This window comes from Erinaceus europaeus, chromosome 21 (genome assembly GCF_950295315.1).
Source record: "Erinaceus europaeus chromosome 21, mEriEur2.1, whole genome shotgun sequence".
NCBI classification, from domain to species: Eukaryota; Metazoa; Chordata; class Mammalia; order Eulipotyphla; family Erinaceidae; genus Erinaceus; species Erinaceus europaeus.
The window spans coordinates 1,740,926-1,763,519 of record NC_080182.1 but is presented as its reverse complement, the minus strand read 5'-3'; the positions used below and the strand labels follow the sequence as shown (position 1 = coordinate 1,763,519).

Genomic DNA, 22,594 nt, shown 5'->3' with positions numbered 1-22,594 from the left:
GGAGTACATGTCTTTTCCTTGTGGATGTGGGTTTCCTGTGGGAGAGTTAAGTCAGACAGGGAGGCTTCCGTCCCCTGTTAAGGAAGGGGTCATCTTTCACTTTGATGCTGGGGCCCAGTATTTTCCCCTCCACAATCCTTGCTCTGGGGACTCTGTTAGCCTCTTTAGGGGAAGCTGTCAAATTTCAGCTACTGGGTGATTCCTTGCCCTTCAGTTCCAACAGTTCGATGAAAGTTGTGACTTTCTCAGGCTGGGCAGTGACACACCTGGTTAAGCGCACATAATACCATTCTCAAGGACCTGGGTTTGAGCCCCTGCCCCTACCTGCAGGGAGTCCACTTTACAAGCTGTGAAACTGGTCTGCAAGTGTCTGTCTTTCTGTCCCTCTCTCTAGCTCCCTGTCCTCTCTCAATTTTTCACTATCCCATCTAATAAAAACTAGAAAGAAAAAAAAAAGGAAGAAAATGGTTGCTGGGAGTGGTGGCTTCATAGTGCCAGCAAAAACCCTGCAAGAAAAAAAAATATGGCTTACTTAGCAGCTGTCATAACTCTGAAGTTTTTGAACATATCTTTACCTTCTAAACCCAGATTTACCCTCCTATTGCATCCTGTAGTTGTAGTTCAAGGTGGCCACTGAACAGCCCTGCACACCCCCAGGATCAGTCTCATGGTTTCCATTGGAAAAAATAAGACAAAAAAAAAAAAAAAAAACATCAGATGAGGAATTAAACTAAAGGGAGAATGAATTATATTAACAGAAGTTCCTTATTCATCAAGCAAATATCCACACTTGCTGAAAAAGACTGTCCAAAATCTCCCTGAAAACATTTGCTTTTCTCTAGATGCATTATTCCCTGCCTTGACTTTTCTATTCTAAAAAGCCTATCGTTTAAACAAATGGTGTTCTGTTTAAATAATCCATTCTGAGAGAAGCTCGGCTATCCTGGGAGCACATAATTCCTTGTGCATATTAAAACTGTAAATAATCTTGTCATTTGGAATAAATCTCCTTAATGTACATGTCATAACAGAATTCATCTCTAATCATGCAGCATTACCTTGTGGCAATGGTAGATCCACTTCTGTTTTCTGATTGCCCTTGAATATTACCTCGAAGTTGCTGGGGTGCAGATGAAGTCAATTGACTGTGCATTGATTTTTGCAGACACGAGGACCATCACCTGCACAGCTCCAGATATGTCCCCAGAAGCAAAGGTGTTCAGCAGTGCCACGGCTGGGATCAAGATGAGACACATGAGAGAGTAAGTACCGTGACGCCAAATCCTAGTGTTAGAGAGGCTCGGCAGTCGGGCGCGGGATACTGTCTCACTTGCTCGCCAAAAAAATAGCAGCTTTTCTTTCTTACATGCAAAGATCTGTGGAGGGGCCGGGTAGTGGCGCACCTGGTTGAGCACACATGTTACAATGCACAAGGACCCAGGTTCCAGCCCCTGGTCTCCACCTGCAAAAAGCTTCATGAGTGGTGAAGTAGAGCTGCAGGTCTGTCTGTCTGTATGTCTGTCTATCTATCTATCTATCTATCTATCTATCTATCTATCTATCTTCCCCTTCCTCTCAATTTCTGGCTATCTCTATCCAATAAATAAAGTTAATATAAGATAAAGCTCCATAGAATGTGCAAAGTGTCAAGTCTGCATGGACATACCTGCTTTTGTCCCGGTAGGTTCCCTCCAAAATTCACACCTTAAGATCTTAACCCTTAGGTGCCTCATTAGTGCAGTAGGTGGCATGTCAGTCTCATAAATATCTTAACCCTTGGGGCGGGGCAGTGGTGCACTCAGTTAAGCACACATAGTATTAAGCACAAGGACCCAAGAACGGATCTGGGTTCAAGCCCCCAGCTCTCTCCCTGCACAGGAGAAGCTTCACAAGCAGCAAGGCAGGTCTGCAGGTGTCAGTCTTTCTCTCTGCCTCTCTGTCTCCCCTCCTCCCTTCTCAATTTCTCTCTCCTATCCAGAAAAACTGGCGGGGTGGGGGGGAGGAGTGACCATCAGGAGCAGTGGATTTGTAGTGCTGGCACCTCTCTGGAGACAAAAAGAAAGAAAGAAAGAGAGATAGAGGGGGAGGGAGGGAGGGAGGAAGGAGAGAGGGAGGGAGGGAGGGAGGGAGGGAAGAAGAAAGAAAGGCAATTCCTAACCCTTAAAGGTGATGGTAGAAGTAGTTAGTAGTGGGGAGGCTTTAGGAGATGTTTAAATAATGAGGGTGGAACCCTCAGGAAAGGGATTAATACCTTTAATCAAGTATGAAGCGAGATGAATATATAATCAGAATGGTCATTTGTTCAAGAATAGAAATCATGATCCAAATAAATAAATAAACATCATGACCCAAGTCCACCTCTGAAAGGCAATGCTGAGGTGTGCTCCTTCAGTGTGAGGGAAAAGGGGAGATTAAAAGGGTCAGACAAGGAAGTGATCTGAGTTGGCCGTTTGCTGTGGAACTTTGGGCGTGGGCTCTTCTGCCTAATGTTCTGCCCGTGGTTGATGAGTTCGAGTCTCCAGACAGAAGGCTGCAGTGTGGGGCTACAAGGTCACCTTCTGCAGGTGGTCTCCTGCCTTTTTTGGAGTCACATTTCGATTTCCTAGGTATTAGTATAACCTATTCTGCTGTTTCTTTCGTTACTAGGGTTGACCTTTTCAGATAGAAGCACCACAGCAGCAAAAATTTCTCTAATGTCGTGAGGGTCCATCCTGAACCTGGGTAACACAGATGGCAAAGCAAGTGCCCTGTCCCTGTGAGGCAGTTTTCCATCCCCTCCTTCTCTCTTCTTCTCTTTCCTTTTGTTTTCAGCCATTTAAAATGCTCTAATAAGTACTTAGCTCACACTGAGTACAAAAGCAGGTGGCACAAAAAAAAGAAAGGAAAGAAAGAAAGAAAGAAAGAAAGAAAGAAGAAAGAAAGAAAGAAAGAAAGAAAGAAAGAAAGAAGAAAGAAAGAAAGAGAGAAGAAAGAAAGAAAGGAAGAAAGAAAGAAAGAGAAAAGAAATTTAAAAAGCAAGTGGCAGGCCGGGTTTGACTTGTGGGAAGTATTGTTCATAGACTTTTCCTACTAGATGTTCCAATTCAGAAATTTCTCTCTAAGGCTTATAATATTAGTGATGGTTGAATAGTTAGGAAAGTTTGGCAAAATTCTTTTGCAGTCGATTTGCATTTATATTGTTCTTGCAGCACTGTACATCAACACTCAGGCTAATGTTTGCAAGTAAAGGAGAGAAAATTCTGAAGATTATTTCCAAACCTGAAGCTACTAAGCTTAAGTTTTTATTGTTTTTCAAGTCCTGCCTATGCCTGAGTGGTCACATAGCAACGCAGTTACCATAGCAACAAGAGATTCCCAGAAACAGCAAGTGAAGGAGTGGGGACTGAACTTTCCTACAAGAACAGACGACTTCTACTTCTCCTTGCTAGGAAATTATGGAGAAGGGTTTGCTCTCTCCCAGTTCAGAGTCTTCAAAGAAGAGCGATTCACATATTTCACCCCTTAAAATCAACTGTTGTGCTGCTGTCAGATTTTTGATCTAAGACATCATTAGTTTAGCAAAGTACACAACATTCTGTTTCTTAGAACATTAGGGAAAGTCTTGAATAATTAAAATGAAAGCAGCTTGCCAAAGTACAGGCCCAAGTTGCATTCTAGTGGCTTTATTCCTCATTTGTTGCTCTCTTCCCCTATTGATCGACTACTTTTGACCAAGTATTTCCTGGCCCATGTTTTGATGTGGCTTAATTTGGCTTGGACTACTTCCCACAAGTGGAATTGCTCCTCTGGCCAAATAGCATGCCATCCCCTTGTATTCCATCCCAGAAAAGACAGAAAGAAAGGCAAGTCTTCTGTGCTGTGTGTCCTTTGAGGGTGATGTGCTGCCTTGGTCTCTTAAGACCTAGAGAATAGGCAGAAGAGAGGGACACTTGCCCTTCCCTCATGGCACAGAAAATGACTAGCCACAAGCTCAGCTTGTGCATAGGAACTGTGGGATCCCAAAGGAGAATAATGAATCATATTGTCCCCAGGGAGATTATAATATAGAGAAAGTGCCAGACTTCAAAGTGGAAAAGTGAAGGGACAACATAGTGGCTATGTCAAAAGAAGTGAGGGCTGGCCGTATGCCAAACAGAGCAGACTGGTGAGAACTTTGGGGCCTGGAAGGGGACGTGCAGGAGGTCTCTGAGAGAACTGGCAACTTGGCCTCGGCTGGAACAGGAAGGTAGTATGTAGGGAAGTTCACAAAAGGGAGGGACAGTGAGCTGGACAGCAGGAGATTTGGAGCTTGAATCTTGGCTTCCCCAGTACATGTGGCTTTCACACTATCAGAAATAATTTCTTAAAGTTCCATATTCTCACCAGTGAGGTGGTTGTCATTGTTGTCATAGCTGGGTTCCAGGGAGGCAGACTCAAAGTTGGGTTATTGTTCAGGAGGTCTGTGGAGGGGTATTCATGAGGCCAACATCTGCAGGAAGGAGAAAGGAGATTGCGCACAGGGGCATGCCAAGCGTGATGGGGCCTCAGTGGAGACCAAGAGCTCTGAGTTGGGGCAAAAGGGCCAGGCTCATACAACCCCAAATCAATTAGACAGTGGATATGGGAAAGAGCTCAGACTGAGCAAGAGATTCTCCATCTAAGACATTCCCTAGAGGGACAGGCAAGTGAGCATATCCATAGTGGCATCCACAGCAGCTGGGAAGTGCCCAGTAGGCCAGCTGTGATGAGTAATTGACAAAACACGTGGAAAATTGATACATTCAAGAGACACTCTTAAAGGAAAATCAAGCCATCAAGAAGCAATGGGAAATTTCCCTTCACAGTGTTGTTTTCAAGATGATAAGAGTGATCAAATTAATTTCAGACAGATGAGAAATAAAAAGCTCATTACATACATACAGGCACTGTATAGAGATGCGAATTCCTAAGGCAGTGAAGCAAAATGAGAGTATGCACCATGAGCTAAGGAATGAGGTGGGTTCTGGGACTGTCAACAAGGGGGAGGTCAGCTGAGAGAGGTGACAAAGTCCAGATGCTCAGCAGTCAGGTGTCTCTAATACACCGCTCAGATCTGGTAAAAAACCTTAAGAAAGGAGTGACCAAAGCTTCTCCTGAGCATGAAGGGTCCGCCTTGACCACAACTCAAAATCATCTGTATTCCAAGTGACATATTTTAGGAAGGTTTGCTCTGAACATCTTGAAGAGACCTACCCTTAAATAAAGAACAAAGCAGATGACTTTTTACTCAGAAAGTTAAGGGAAGGGAATAAGAGTGATGTGTTTCAGGAGAATTGAGTGCATCAGCCTAATCATGTTCAGTTATTAAATTTACTTTTTGAAAAATGTCAAATTTGTAGAAATTTTCCAGAGTAACACAATGAATGAATGTCACCTAGATTCATCAACTGTTAACATTCTTTCTCATTTTCATAAGCTTTCTACATGTATCTATCAAGTATTATGATTATTACTATTATTACTGTGTCACTCAAGAATAAATTTCATTCATTGTGGCTATTCATGCCTAAATATTGAAGTGTGCACACTAAATATTTAAGTGTAAGAGGAATAAGGACATTCTCTTACCTAATCACAGTAAGTGCTTTAACAAGTTTCATACAGATATATATTATTTAATATACCAGTCCATATTCAAATTCTGCAGATTTCCCTAATGTCCTGTATAGCATTCATCTTTTATGGTCCATTATACAAGGCAAGATTACATTCTGCTTTTAGTCTATGTCTCTCTAGTGTCATTTGCTCTGGAGCGGTCCCTCAGTTATTATCATTCATGACGCTGACATTTGTGAAGTACAGGCTACTTGTTTGGGTTTGGTATTTCCTCATGATTCAGTCTAGGTTCTGCATTTTTAATGGTACCCTATATAACTGATACTGTGTCCTTCTGAATTTTTAAACATTTAATTTGGGGACGTGCCAGACCTACACAAAAGTAGTCAAAATTGTGTGACTATGGGCTCATCAACCAACTCAATAGTCATCACCTGGCATGCAGGCTTATCTCTCTGCTCTCATCTATTCTTCCCTGTTATTTTTAAGGAAGTCCCATTCATCATACACTCAGCAATCTAGCAGGAATGTGTATTTCAACCTGCTCTTTAAAATTCCTGAAGCATTTCAAATTCAGGATGCCTCAAAGTTTCTTAATTCCTACCAAAGTTCTTCCTTCCATGGCCTTCCTTGTCTTTACATAGAAAAGGTGCAATTTAGATGATTAAAAAAAAAAAAAGAACCATAAAAATAAAAACTTCCAGCTCTGCTCCGTGTTTCCCCTTTCTTATTTATCAACTTCTGTCCATCAGTGGGATGATTTCATATTCATTCTTCTCTTTTTGGCTTATCTCATTTAACATGATTCCTTCAAGCTCTGCCCAAGATGAGGTGAAGAAGGTGAATTCATTCCTTTTTTTTTTTTTAGCTGTATTTATCTAGTGATTTAATATTGATTTATAAAATTATAGGATAAAAGGGCTATAATTTTACTCCGTTCCCATCACCAGAGTTCTGTGTCCCCATCCCCTCCATTGGAAACTGTAGTAGTTATGCCAAGGTCACAGATGCGGGTTGACTATGATTTCTATAGCTATCTGTATGTATATATATATATGAATGAATGTATCTGCCCATTTTTTCTATGATCCTGCTTTCTTTTCCTTTCTTTTTTTGCAATATCTTTATTTACTTATTGCATAGAGACAGTCAGAAGTCGAGAAGGAAGGGAAAGATAGAGAGAGAGAGAGACAGAGAGACAGATACCTGCAGCCCTGTTTAATGATTTACAAAGCTTCCTTCCTGCAGATAGGGACTGGGGGCTGGGACCCATGTCCTTGCACAGTGTAATATGTGTGCCACCACCCAGGCCTCCCTTTTTCTCCTTTCTAAGTCACACCTACACCGATTACTACTTTCAAGTGTTCTTCCTCCCCCCCCCTTCTTTCTTTGGATCCTCATAGAATTCATTATTCTTAACAGCTGAGTAGTATTCCACTGTATATATATATACCACAACTTTCTTAGCCACTCACCTATTGTTGGACACTTGGGTTGCTTCCAGGTTTTGGCTATTACAAATTGTGCTGCCAAGAACATATGTGTACACAGATCTTTTTGGATGGGTGTGTTTAGTTCCTTAGGATCTATCCCCAGGAGAGGAATTGCAGGGTCATAGGGTAGGTCCACTTCTAGCCTTCTGAGAGTCTTACGGACTGCTTCCCACAGGGGGTGGACCAAGTGACATTCCCACCAGCAGTGCAGGAGGGCTCCTTTGCCCCCGACAACCTGTCCAGCATTTGTTGTTGCTATTGTTTCTGCTGTATGACATTCTCATTGGAGGGAATTGGTATATCATTATTGTTGTCTTTATTGGTGTATTGCATCAAAGAACACTGGGGGGGGGCTTTTAAGTCCTGGTGCATGATGGTGGAGGAGGATCTGGCCTGGGGGTGGTTGTGTTTTGAAAAATACTGAGAAATTTTATATATTTTTATATATTATAAAATTATCATAATTATATTTACGGTAAATTATATATTTATGATAAACCATTAGTCCATTAATTATATTTATGGTAAACCATTTGTCCCCCCAATAAAGAAAAAAAACATCAAAATTCTAGTAAAAACAGGTGTATAAGTATTAAATTTGACTTAATAAGGAGATGCTAGGCATAAACCTATAATCTATGTAAAATTTGACTCTAGGAGTTAACTAGCCCAGCACATTACATAGGAGACATACTGTGTATGCATATAAGCAGTGGTACTGTGTAACCTTTCAGAAACTTAAAACGGTGCCTCTGTAAGAGAATTGGGAACTGAGTTTGATCCTGACACTGAATAAAAAAGGAAAACAGTGTTCTGGACTCTCATGTTGCCTCTTTTTCACAATAAAATATGGCCACTATTTTCACATAGATGTGGTTATCATTTGCCATCTTTCCCTAAGTTCTCCCATCTGGGGTCCACCCTTGGACTTAGAAAATATTAATATGCATGGTGGGGTAGGCACAGGCCAGGCTCCCGGCAGAGTGGTCTGGAGGGAGTCTGTAGGCAGCAACTGCTGGGTCACATCCTGCTTATCTTTTCTTTCTTTAAAAATTGTATTTATAATATGGAAATATGAACAAGACCATAAGATAAGAGGGGTGCAATTCCACACCGTTCCCACCACCAGAGCTCCATATCCCATCCCCTCCCCTGATAGCTTTCCTATTCTTTATCCCTCTGGGAGTATGGACCCAGGGTCATTGTGGGGTGCAGAAGGTGGGAGGTCTGGCTTCTGGAATTGCTTCTCCGCTGAACATGGGCGTTGACAGGTGGATCCACACTCCCAGCCTGCTTATCTTTTCTAACAGATGTCCTTGGACTAGTTACCAAACTTTCCTATTTCTGAGATTTCTTTTTTACAAAGTGAGACTAGTAATTATTTCCATCCCACAGAACTGCTGTGAGTGTTGCTTGAGATCATAAGCATATGAAATACACTTAGGATAGTTCATGGCATATAGTGGTGTGAAGTGAATGTTGACTTACAGTGAACTCTCAGTATCTATCCTGTGTGGTTACTTCTGCCTGCAAAGTCCCCAGCCAAATATATGAAGGTGTTGGCATGTGTTAGGCTGCTAAGAGTTGTTTTATACCTGAGGGCATCTGTGGGTGATGGAACTGTGGAGACATTTATATAGAGTTTTTTTTTTCCCACATGCAAAAATTGCTATTTTTCTGGGAAAATGTCATGAAGTTGTTGAATGTAAAAGTCAACCATTTGCTATACAACCCCTGGCTTCCTGTCACAGCCACTTCTTACTCCTGCTGGGAGACCTGTCTACAAAGGCAGCGCCCCTGCTGCGGGGACCACTAGCATGTGGCTCTCAGAGTTGTTAGGTGGTGTCACTCAAAGTCACTGGAATGTTAGCAGAATAACAAGGAACTTTCATTGACTTTTTTTTCTGACTGAGTAGTTTATATGTACATACATTTGAAGAGAGGTAGTTATGTGTGTATGGGAGGATAGATGGATGGATGGGCAGATGGAAAGATAGATGGGTGAGTCTTTGTGACTTCATGATCCTCCTGAAGTTTCTACCCTTAGGCCAGGAGTCTCAAGTTTGCTTTTTTTTTAAAAAAATTTTTTTTTATTTACTTATTCCTTTTTGTTGCCCTTGTTTCATTGTTGTAGGTATTATTGTTGTCGTTGTTGTATAGGACAGAGAGAAATGGAGAGAGGAGGGGAAGACAAAGAGGGGGAGAGAAAGACAGACACCTGCAGACCTGCTTCACCGCTTGTGAAGCGACTCCCCTGCAGGTGGGGAGCCGGGGGCTCAAACCGGAATCCTTACACAATCCTTTGCGTCACGTGCGCTTAACCTGCTGCGCTACCACCCAGCTCCCTAGTTTGCTGTTAAGAAGAGATTTATTTAGTACTCTTGTCCATTTTGAGTGCAGGCCTGGCCCCGGGCTTCTTCTGGAAGACAAAAAGGAAGATCTATGGAAGGACAGCAGGTCTGCTCTCCATGATGAGAATAGTGAGTCACACTGTTTCCAGTCCCTTAACTCAGCTGACGCCAAGGCAATATAGCAGCCCACCAGGGGTCTGTTCAGTCTGAATGAGTAGTTCTCTTGGCCTTGATATGTCAAGTATCCTCACTAGTGTTCTGGGCCTGGCTACTATAACTGTGGTATAAAAACCAGCAGCATTGATGGCATCTGAAAGCTTATGAGATACAGAATCTCTCATTTCACCCCTTATGAACCAATATCTTCATTTTCATAAACTCTCTGGAGATTATCATATATATTACTATTTGAGAAGCACTGAATCTAAGAGACTTTTACCCTGGAAGGAGTTTGCTATCAGAATATGAGTTGGGATCAGTCTTAATAAAATCCAAATATTATATGAGTATGTATTTTAAGGCCTTTGATTTAAAGACATTTTGATTATTTGTTTTCCATTGTTTTTTCTAAGAAGAATATATTCTATATCTAGTAAAAACTGACTCTTTTAGCATATATTTCATAAATTGTGAAACTTGTATCATTTTTTATTTGGATACAATAAAATTCCCTTTTTATCATCTACTTCTATGAGGTTCCATAAGTATATCCAGTCATATTACTTTCACTATAATCAGATTCCCTTACCTCAGAAATTTCTTTGTGTTTCTCCTCTGTTATCTATCTCTTGTCACATCCTGCCCACTAACCACTGATTAGCACATGATGGAGGAAGATACCAGTTGGTGGGATCAGTGTACAGACACATGTCACAGGGAGTTAAGAAGCATCTGTGACAACTATCTTATAAATTTCTATTTCCTTCAGTAAAGTTTTTTTTTTTTTTTAAGTGATCCTTTAAAACACCAGAGGAAGCCAGGCATGGTTTTACTTACCTGAGAGAGGAGGGGAAAAAAGAGACTTGGAAGTAGTAATAGGTGTAGGGGTGAACTAGAAGGTAAGGACTGTTGAAAATGGGGAGAAACATACATGTATACACAGATATAGATAGTTAGAGAATCGGCCCATATCAGTGACCTTGGGAAAACTACTGCAGTTTCCCATGTAGTGGATGGGACACAGAACTCTGGTGGTGGGAACTGTATGGAATTATACTCCTATTACCTTACAGCTTTGTAAATCATTATTAGATCAGTAATTTTAAAAACCTTATCTTTTTACTGGAAGTGGTCATGTTTAGTGAAGTATACTTGGAGGTGAAAGACAACTACCAAATGGTTTTGTTCATATGTGGCATATAGCCGATTGAAAAACATTATGCTTAAAAAAAAAAAAAGCCAATCTGTTTTTAAGAGTTAGAGAGAACTGTGGTGGGTTATGGTGTTTGTGTTTAGGGTTGGGGGTGTGGAGGGGGTGGCACAGCACTTAGGCAGTCGGTGTGATGTGAAACTATGCCCATATTATATTGAAATCACTAATATGCTTTTTTAACTTGGGGATTTAATGGTTTAAAGTAAATACAGTTTTTTGAGTGATCTTTTCTGCATATAATCATCTAGCTAGTGAGTTTTCTTCATGAGAAGAAGAGAGTTGTGTTGTTCTAGATGCCCGTGGCTGCTGATCTGAATGCAGTACATGCCACTTACAAACCCCAACTAGGTGCGTGTGCTTGTCTGCGTGTGTTACAGACCTGTCCTTGTCCAAATGGCCCTGAGTCTTGTCAACCGCTGTGGCCTGAGTTGGCCGTGCATGCTGTGGGGCTGCGGAGAATTTCCCAGCAATTTTCTTGCTGAACTCCCATGTCATCTGCTCAGAAAGGTTTTGCCAAGGTCAGAGCACAAGTCCAGCGGAGTGCTGTGACGAGGTCTGAGATCAATTCCACAGGGGCTGCAGGAGGCACAAGGATGTTGTCTAACTAACACTGAAGTCAAGCAGAGTAATTGGCTGGCTCACAAGTTCTGGAAGTTTTTCTTTCAGTCATGGGAAAACCTTGATGGAGGAGAGTCAAACTGAAGATGGGAAGTCCATGACTTTGTCCTTCTTATTAGCCTGGTAGGTAGGCATAGCGCCATAGCTGTTGCTCGCGCTCCAAGATGGAGGAGCTTGAGGTTTGTCATGGTAGCCACTCCACTTTAGAACTGGATCATGGCTGCAGCACTGTTTGTGCGTGGGGGGGGGGGGGAGAGCTTACTTACTTTCTTGTCTTTTCTTTCTCTCTCTCTCTCTGTCTGTCTCTCTCTCTCTCTCTCTTTTGTCTCCAGGGTTATCACTGGGGCTCGGTGCCTACACTATGAATCCACTACTCCTGGTGGCCATGTTTCCCATTTTGTTATCCTTATATTATTGTTGTTGTTGTTGGATAGGACAGAGAGAAATCGAAAGAGGGGAAGACAGAGAGGGGGAGAGAGAGATAGACACCTGCAGATCGGTTTCACTGCCTGTGAAGCATCCCCCCTGCAGGTGGGGAGCCAGGGGACTCAAAAAGGGATCCTGCTGTGCAGATGTCCCCTCAGGCTAGTGCCAGTTGCCACAAGAGTTGGGACAATCTCCGAGTGCCTGTTCCATCATGTTGTCCCCTCCGGCTAGTGCCAGTTCCCGAGAGAGTTAATACGATATTCTCGAAGTTCCCTTTCCAACCAATCCTGTCCCGGCTCGTCACTCCTGGTTTTTGCCCTATAAATCCCTTCTTCTTCCGCCTCTCTCTCTCTCTCTTGCCCGGTTTTCACCTCAGTGGTTAGATGCAGAAAAGGGTGCTGCCCGAGGCGGCCATTTTGGCTAGCTCCAGTGGCCCGAACCACTGTGCTCTCACCCAACTCTGAGGTGTCCGCATGAATAAAAAATTGTGTTCCCTCTCCGCTCTGGATCTTCTCTCTCTCTCTCTCTCTGCTCCACGTAGCTGCCCACAGGATCCTTAAGCCAGTCCTTACACTTTGCACCATGTGCACATAACCCACTGTGCTATGGCCTGTGCCTGGGAACACTTTGAGTGCTACTTCCCCCTTGGTCTCTGTGCCGGCCTGTGCATGCCAAGCTTGTGCCCTCTGCTACATACCCTCACATCACCTACCCCTGTGAGGAGTGAAGAGATCATGTTTCAGGGGTGAGAGAGCTTTCCCACTGTTAATAAATGATGCCACTGTATGACACGTAAAAGTCTGGCTAATTCTAAAACCAGTGCTGGAAGCCACTGTCTAGATGAGACAGTGGCAGTGGGAGCCAAGTGACACAGAAGCTTGGGCCCATCAGGAGAACTAAAAGAAGCCTACTAGCGGGGGCTGGGTGGTGGTGCACCTGGTTGAGCGCACATGTTATAATGTGCAAGGACCCGGATTCCAGACCCTGGTCCCCACTTGCAGGAGGAAATCTTCATGAATGGTGAAACAGTGCTGCAGGTGTCTCTCTGTCTCTCTCCTCCTGTATCACCCCCTTCCCTCTCAATTTCTGGATGTCTCTATCCAATAAGCAAATAAAGATATATTTTTTTTTATTTCAAGGATTAAAAAAAAAGAAGGAGCTTATTAATGACCACAAGTCAGGGCTTTGGATATAGCTCAGTGCATGTATAAGGGTCTGGCTTCAATCTTTTAAAACAGAAAGAATGAAAAGGAGAAATGATAACCACATGTCTCTCTCATCCTTGGCATTTGTGCTCTGAAATGTTATTGTTCCTCTTCAGTGTCTGAATAGCACAATGTCTGTGCCAACCCACTTTATTGTTCAGTATATACTTTTATTAGTGGTTTAATATTGACTTGCAAGATCATAAGATAATAGGGTCTAATTCCACACCACTCCCAAGACCAAAGTTCTGTGCCCCTAGCCCCCACCCTCCATTGATAGCCACCAGAGTTCTCCCATGGTCTTAGATGCGGCTTGACTATTCTTTTTCAAGTTCATGTATTTAATTCTCTATAGTCCATATATATGAGTGAATCATCTGGTATTTGTCCTTCACCTCCTTACTTACTTTCCAGTTCTATCCATTTTTATCCCCAAAATACAATATCATCTTTTTTTGTTGCTGAGTAATGCTCCATTTGAGTTTATGCCCCATATTTCTTTATACAGTTATCTATCAGTGGGACTGCTTCCATATTTTGGCTATTGTGAATAATGCAGCTATGAACATGGGAATGCATATATCCCTTTTGAATTCGTGTTTTCATTTCTTTTGGATAAATACTTAAGAGTGGAATTGCTGAGTCATAAGGTATTTCCATTTATATTTGTTGAAGGATTCTCCATACTGTTCTCCGTAATGGCTGCACCAGTTTGCATTTCTACCAGCAGTGGAACAGAGCTCCTCTCTGTTACACTGATGTCCACATCACTCCAACATTTATTGTTTCCTATTTTGTTGATGAAGGCCATGTTCACAGGGTTTTAATTTTGCATCTCTCTAGTGATGACTGAAGTAGAGCATTTCTGTGTGTATCTGAGGGCCATGTGTATCTCTTCTTTAAAGAACTATCTAGTCATATCTCCTACTCGCTTTTTTATTGCCAACCCACTATAAAAGATGTGGTATGAGATAGCCCAGGAGAAAGCACACTGGATTAATCATAGAACCCTCAAGCATGAGATCCTGAATTCAGTTTCAGATATCACATATGTCAGAGCTATCCTTTGGTTCTCTCTCTCTCTCTAGTTTTCCTCTTCCTCTCTGTTATAATTAAAGAAATGTTTTTTGAGCGAAATGGTGCCACATATCCTAAAAAATAAAAATACAACGTGGCACCAGAAGGCTAAGTAAAACTCCTAAGACCCAAGCTAGACTCTAGTTTTGTCTTTAAAAAAAAAAAAAAGCAGCTCCATTAACCTAATTTAAGATTAATGGAACATGGTTCAGGAGGTGGCGCAGTGTTAAAGCTTTGGACTTTCAAGCATGAGGTCCTGAGTTCAATCCCAGGCAGCACATGTGTCAGAGTGATGCCTGATTCTTTCTCTCTCCTCCTATCTTTCTCATTAATAAATAAATAAACTCTTTAAAAATATATATTAAAAAAAGTTTAATGGAACATGGAACTGGGTGTAAACAATATAAATTCTTTACAGTTATCAAGGAATGGATTTTTCTCTTGTGAGATTACAGGAGCAAAATCAAATTTGTCCAAAAACAAACAAACTAAAAAAAAAAAAAAGCAGCATCCTGTTTCTTTCATATTTTCTGCCCTTTTGCTTTATTTCCTGGGCTCTGGGGTAAGGGTGTGATATCTGTATTTCAACAACATTTCATCCTCTGACCCAGGCTTCTCTTTTGTCAAATATATATGTGAAGTCCAAAGGATGCACTATTTCAGCTTTTCCAAGTGCTTGACAAATAAAGCTCATTCTCTCACTCTGATGGAAATAACTCTTCAACAGAGAAATAGTGAAGCAGTGGCTGTATTCGCCTCTGCTTTCCATATCTCACCAGAGAGGTGTTGGTTCAGTTTCCAACACATCCTTCCCGCCTGTCATCACAGGATACAAGTAGACAGTGCTTTTGAAAGTAGCAATGAGTAAAACCAGCATTTTCATTTCAAACCAGCAAACGGAAATTTGTGTTTTGGGCCAGGGAGATAGTTCAGAGCTAGCACATGGGACTTGCTTGTGAGAGGTTCTGGGTTCCATTCATAACTAGTCCCACCAGTGCCACAGCTGATTAGCACTCTAGTCGAGAAAACAAATGGGGGGCCAGGCCTTGGGAGCTAGCTCACCAGGTGAGGTATCTGCATTGCCATTCCCTTGACCCAGGTTCAAACCCAGATACATTATGAGAGATGCCGTAGCAAAAAAAGAAGAAAACACGTGGTGATATCCTGTCTCTCCCTTTCTGATTCTCTCTGACTCTCTGTCTCTTGCCCTCTATTTGAGTTAAAAAGTGACCTGGGTATGTAAAATTGTGTATATATGAGCCCTGGCTCTACCAACATAAAATTTACATAAACTTGCATGGAAGAAATGTTGACAAATGAGACAAAGTAAGCTTCTTGCCCAAAGAACAGTGGTGTTAAATTTACAGATCACATTCAAGAGGCCAAAGAGCCCACCTGACTTCTTACTCTACTACTTCCGGGCCCACCTGACTTCTTACTCTACTACTTCCGGCCCACCTGACTTCTTACTCTACTACTTCCGGGCCCACCTGACTTCTTACTCTACTACTTCCGGCCCACTTGACTTCTTACACGGCCCACCTGACTTCTTACTCTACTACTTCCGGCCCACTTGACTTCTTACACTACTACTTCCGGGCCCACCTGACTTCTTACTCTACTACTTCCGGGCCCACCTGACTTCTTACTCTACTACTTCTGGGCCCACCTGACTTCTTACTCTACTACTTCTGGGTCCACCTGACTTCTTACACTACTACATCCGGGCCACTTGACTTCTTACACTACTACATCCGGGCCCACCTGACTTCTTACTCTACTACTTCCGGGCCCACCTGACTTCTTACTCTACTACTTCCGGGCCCACCTGACTTCTTACTCTACTACTTCCGGGCCCACCTGACTTCTTACTCTACTACTTCCGGGCCCACTGACTTCTTACTCTACTACTTCCGGGCCCACCTGACTTCTTTACTACTTCCGGGCCCACTGACTTCTTACTCTACTACTTCCGGGCCTACCTGACTTCTTACACTACTACTTCCGGGCCCACCTGACTTCTTACTTTACTACTTCCGGGCCCACCTGACTTCTTACTCTACTACTTTTGGGCCCACCTGACTTCTTTACTACTTCTGGGCCCACCTGACTTCTTACTCTACTACTTCCGGGCCCACCTGACTTCTTACTCTACTACTTCCGGGCCCACCTGACTTCTTACTCTACTACTTCCGGGCCCACTGACTTCTTACTCTACTACTTCCGGGCCCACCTGACTACTACTTCCGGGCCCACTGACTTCTTTACTACTTCCGGGACCACCTGACTTCTTACTCTACTACTTCCGGGCCCACTGACTTCTTACTCTACTACTTCCGGGCCCACCTGACTTCTTACACTACTACTTCCGGGCCCACCTGACTTCTTACTCTACTACTTCCGGGCCCACTGACTTCTTACTCTACTACTTCCGGGCCCACTGACTTCCTTACTCTACTACTTCCGGGCCTGCAACCAGTGAGTCGCACTTTCCTTCAAAGTCTGCCAGCTGTGGACACACACAGTCAGGGAGCCACTTTCACTCTCACTAATGGGATTGGACACCTGCCATGCAACTTGCCAGACTCAGGTGAATGCCAAGTGTGGCTGAGCGGAACCAGCACCCAGGAAGTTCAGTGGGGAGGCCTGTGCACTGCTCAGAGGCAGCCTTCTCCCTTAGATGGACTGCGGTGATTGTTTCCTGTACCCAGAAATAACACAACCATTTGTAGGAAGGTGGGGGTCAGCCTCCTAACTGCTGCCCCATGGCCCCTGCCCCTCCAGGGTCAGACAAATTTGGCTCAAGCCCTGAGTTTATGCCCTCTGATAGTTCACAGCCCTTCACAAGACTTCTGCAAATACCTGGGTATCAGGAATATTTCATCTCCTGCCCCTGCTTGCTCCATTCTGTACCAGATTGGTCTAGATGAGAAAAAAAATCTAACTTCCTCATCTTTTAAAAAGTATTTATTTATTTATTGGATGGAAATAGAAATCAAGAGGTAAGGATAGAGAAAGAGACACTTGCAACACTATTTCAACACTTTTGAAGCTTTCTCCTGCAGGTAAGGAATGGGGGCCTGAACTTAGGTTGTTGTGCAGTAAACTATTATGGCCCAACCAGCCCTATAACTTTTTCTTTTCCTTCCTTTCTTCCTTCCTTCCTTCCTTTCTCTTTCTTCTCCTTCTCCTCCTTCTCCTCCTTCTCCTCCTCCTCCTCCTCCTCCTCCTCCTTCTTCTTCTTCTTCTTCTTCATCTCCTCCTCCTCGTCCTTCTTCTTCTTCTCCTCTTACTCCTACTCCTACTCCTGCTCTTCCATCTCCTCCTTCTCCTCCTCCTCCTCTTCCTCCCCCTCCCCCCCCCCTCCTTCTTCTTTTTGGTATCTATACCTTAACCCTGACTCTACTATTCACCCATAGCATCTGGGAGGGCCAGACTATTTTTTTCAGGTTTTGGTCAGTGATGGTAAAGACATCATGTCACCAAAGGTTGAACTAGCCATTAGGATGATCTTCAGCCAGTCAGTTTTGGGGTTCAGGAGCCATACTTTGTAGAAAAATGAAAGAAGCAGGGTCAGGCAGAGGCATAAGCTGGTCTGTGGCACCACCTTAACAAGGCTTTATGGAAAAGGAATGGTCCTCCCTAGTTTTCCCTAGTTGTCTTGGAGGTTCTGCCCACAAACTACTGGCTGCAAGAAGAGGCTTGAGCCGAGAGAGAGAGAGAGACAGAGAGAGAGAGAGAGAGAGATAGCAGGTCCCCAAGAGAGCTGTCAACTGTGGGCTGCCTGTCTGCCAGGATCCATTTCCTCAACCCTGGCAACTGGGAATAGAAGTTCAACCATAAATGGAAATCCTTGGATGCAGTCCCCAGCTCTGCAGGGGCCTCCACTGCCAACTTTACCCAAGTTTCCTGTCATCTTTTGCTTCTCCCTTCCTCAGGTAAAGAAAATGCCCCCATGCCATTATTCCAATTTCTTTGGGCTTTCATGCCCTCAGGGGTGTGCCTTATCCAAAAAAGAGTCTTCTGTGTCTTTTTCAGATTTGTGTGTGTGTGTGTGTGAAGCTTACTACATTTGCACTCTAATCGCATTTGTTCTATTTCAATGACAATGGGAGGCAGCAGAGATCAATTACTGAGATGATCAGAATATGGATTTTAGAAGCTGGACCCTTGAGTCTGCAACTTGGCTCCTCTTCTCACTTTAAGATCTGAGAGGGGGTCACTTTACCTCTCTGGAACCCAGTTTCTTTATCTGGAAGTCACTGGCACAAGCTTTAAATAACACTCTTTACTACTAAGTGGACACCCAATAAATATTTAAGGCCTCCCTCTCACACTTCCTTGGCCCTTCCAGTTTCCAGTCTTCAGCTCTTGATTGTGTAAGTTGGTGCTTCTTCTGTTACTGTGTTCATTATACAGTTTTGAAATCCTCAGTCCAAACTCTTCTAGAAAGGATATGTCTGGAGTTGTGGGGAGGAGTAGGTAGAACACACTCAAGGACTCGGGGGCAGTATGTATATTCACAGTATCAAGGCTTCTTTGGTGTTCTTTGTGTTTCCTGTTTTCTCTTTCTGGTTTATGAAATTGAGTTCTTCTTAGAGCCACAAATATGCTACATGTCTTCAATTTTCAATAAGATTTTGCCTAAAGTGTGTTAGACTTAGACTTCTCCCAAGTAGAGGCAATAGGCATTATTTTGAAGCAATTAAACATGTCTATTTTTTAAAGCTTTGTTTTATTTTTTTACTAAGAGAGAAGCCAGCAGTACTCTGGCAGTTAGACATGTTTACAAATAATTATAAAATTATAGTAAATAAATCCGGCTGCTTTATTTTGAAATCTTTACAGTTCATTGGGTGCTGAAAACCAGGTATCCTAGTTAAGCAAGACATCGTGTGATTGTTGCTGTTTGAGCTGTCCACTTACTTGATTCTACTTGTTTTCAACTTGCCAACTTACCAAAAGAAGGTCAGCATGAAACCTGACCCTCTCACTTGCCAGCCATAATTGGACACATCTGAGCTCCTGGATCAACAAATTTTAGGAATGAGGACTCCTCCTACTAAGAGTATTGTATAAAGACATTAGCAAAGATATAACATTAGTTTCGATTCACAAGAGGTGGCATAGGGTCAGGGAATCATAGCTGTTCCTCCCTTAAACCCCTCAGGATATAAAAGGCAGAGATAGGCTTAATAGGTAAGCCACCCTTGTATAGCACTAGTGTGCGAAGGAACAGCCAGATGCATTCTGGGTGGTTTCAGGCACCAGAAAATGGGCAGAATTGGAAGAATACTAAAAGCACTGGGACAAAATGAGTGTCTTCAATTCCACAAGTAAACATTAGTCTTTGTTGCCTTCAGTAACGTTTACTGAACCTCTGCTATTTGCAGAGAAAGATGAAGTAAAGAAAAAAGTGGAAGAAACAGTCTTTAGTTTTGAGAAATTGAAAATCCACTTCATTGAGAGATGTATTTAGCCTAAGCCTTTGCCAGAAGGATTTGAAAATCGAGTTACAGGTTGATACACAAGAATAACATGTTTTCCTGGGCAGAGAACTAACACTTGGTCAAATTCAGTATATAAGGAAATACGATAGTAGATACAGAACATGATCCGGACCAAGAAGAAAGTGAGGGAGTCGAGCTGTGACTCTGGTTGCTGTAACTGAACACACAGTGACTTAGAGATTCCAGAAAGACAAATGGAAAATGGACAGCTACCAGATGGTTTCACTCCTACATGGAATATAGATGACTAAAGATTAAAAAAAAAATCCTGTCTCTTGGACTTTTTTGTGAGAACTACTGAGGTTCTTATGGGGGTGAGGGAGGGAGCTGGATGGAGGTCGGTACAAGACTTTGGAGAAAGGTGTGGTAACTTACAGAGTGTATGGGTGTGAAAATGCTCCTGAAATCTCATACTTTTGTGGGAGAAACCGTTAAGTCACTAATAATAATAATATATTTTTACCACTTTTTAAAATTTTTATTTATAAAAAGGAAACACTGACAAGTGGAAAACAAGACAAAATTCCTTCTCTTCCTGCTCACTACTGAGACTGTGACTGTGTTACCCAGTTCCTTGGGGGAAACAGACTATCTCTCCTGGTCTTTTATATAGAACATACTATGTGAAGTCACCCTCTTCAGTAGATCTGCAGAAAATGCAGATGTGAAGCTCATAAAGTTGGTTTCTTTGGCGTTAAAAACTGTCCTATGGCCTTTGATGGTCAGTGTGATGTGTAATTATACTCTATCATCTTACAATCTTATAAACCTCCATTAATCACAGATAGAAAATGGCTTAGAAAACTATCCTGTGATGAACTTAGGGCCCTCCTATTCAAAAGTACAACTTAAAGCACCTAGAGAATTTACAGTCTGTTCATTTTAAACTAGAATTTAATGTCTGCTTCTCATTTCTTTTATAAATTAAAAAATAGGTGACCCTTGAAGAAGGGAATAAGAGCAAAACTGAAGGCAGATTTTGATTTGAATTCTCGGAGGAACAGATGACAGGCATGTCCTTGGCTGCCTTGATGCATATGTTTCCTTACTGCATTCCACTCATTAACAGTGCTTTGACTTCCTGTTCTTACAGTCCACTCCTAGTCAAGGAGTGCCAATGTACAATCACTAATATCAATATTCTAACAAAAGAAAAAGACTAATATTCCCTAATAAACCATCGTGGAGCCTCAGCACTCTTTGGACAGAGGCTCTTCTAGGCTGGTTAGCCCAGTTTCAGGCAGTAGGCTCTTATCCAGAAAAGAAAAAAAAAATAATAATACAGTAAAATATGGAGGGGAGTTCAACTCAGGAATTTGAAAATCATCTCAAGAATTTTCTGGGTGTAATAATAAGTTTGACCCCATCCCAGCATATGAACAACTCACATTTGCAATATTTATAAATATTTTTCATGAATACTTAAAAGGGGGCAGTGGATAAGAAGAAAAAAAAATAATGCATTGCCACCTCATCCTTGAAGAATTGGAGATCACTGTGCTATTTCATGGCATGGCTCTCCCAAGCCTGGTCTAGATTTCTTCTCCCATGTGATCCATTGTATCAGTAGTCTTCTGAATGTTCCACTCTATTCTAAACTCCTGGTGAGATCTTCCCTTTTATTGGGGTACTTTTAAAATGTGTAAAAGTTATTTGTATTTGCAACTGCAAATTCCTCAAGATTCAACTTGCAATCACTGTTGGCTGGTTTTTGTAAGTTATTCAAACTGTAAAATGCTAGGTATATTTAATTCCCCCAGGGTGCTTTGTGCTGTTTGCTTCACCTATTTCTCTCTACTGTCAGGACTATTTTTTGTCTGTTTTTATTTTTGTCTGTTTTACTAGAGTATTAGGGAGGTGCTGGGAAGGGAACTCAGAACCTTTGGCGTCTCAAGCATTAAAGTCCTCTTATATAACCATTACACTATCTCCCCAACCCAAGACTATATAGTTCTCTGTGTGGCTATCCTGCCTGCCATGGCAGGGGAATAAATCATAGGGATATATCCTTCCCCAGTTGATCTTTGGGAAATATCAAAGCAACCTACACAAATTGGATCTGAAGTTATTTGGATTATTTTTAACATTTTATTTATGTACTGGATACAGACAGAGAAATTAAGAGGGGACAGAGAGAGAGGGAGAGGGAGTGGAAGAGGAAGAGAGACTTATAGCACTTCACCACTCATGAAGCTTTCTCCCTGCAGGTGGAGACCAGTGGCTTGAACCCGGGTCTTAGCGCATGGTAACAGGTGTGCTCAACTGAGCATGGCACTGACTGACTCCTGGATGATGATGATGATGATTGTTATTTTGTTGTTGCCTGGATTATTATTTTTTAAGGAGTCATTTTAGTAGAGATTAAAGATTAAACGAATCTCCCACAAGCAGAAGATGTTGCCACATGTGCAATGTCTTTCTCTTCTTTCCTTCAGTAGCCCAGGAAGGCGTTCTCCTCAGTAAGCCATCAAGAAAAGTGTTTTCTAATTCAGTTTTCCGTGACAGTAACATTTGCCAAAGTAGAAGGACAGGCAGTGAGCAAGTGAAGTTAGGAGGTGAGTCTTCTGCCAGACTGGAGAAAACACCCCTCGGAAACATGAAGGTAAAAGACATATGACCGCATGATTTCCTTACTGCATTTAGTCCATGAAGACACTGAGCTGATTTTTTAAAATGTATTAGTGATCTAATATTGATTTATACAATTTTAAAATCATAGGGGCCCCACCAGAGTTCTGTGTTCCCATCACCCTCCACTGGAAACTGCAATAGTTCTCCCAAAGTCTGATTCTGTAACTAGTTATCTGTATCTATGGATATATTTTTCCCATTTTTCCCAATGGTCCTACCTTCACTTCCTTTCTAAGTCACCCTTACACCTATTACTACTTCCAAGTGTCTTTCCTTTTATTCTCTTCTCTCTCAGATAAATGAAACTGTACCTGGGTTCCTCTAGTGCTTTCCAGAT

General features: G+C 42.3%; 1 protein-coding gene across 1 annotated transcript in view; it reads left to right on the top strand.

The window, feature by feature from the left end:
• The window catches only part of NEK11 (NIMA related kinase 11), a 377,347-nt gene that overhangs the window by 323,545 nt on the left and 31,208 nt on the right, over window positions 1-22,594 (top strand). Inside the window, exon 15 of the mRNA XM_060180272.1 lies at window positions 1,166-1,262. Coding sequence (XP_060036255.1) covers window positions 1,166-1,262 — 97 coding nt within the window. The remainder of the gene's footprint in view (window positions 1-1,165; window positions 1,263-22,594) is intronic.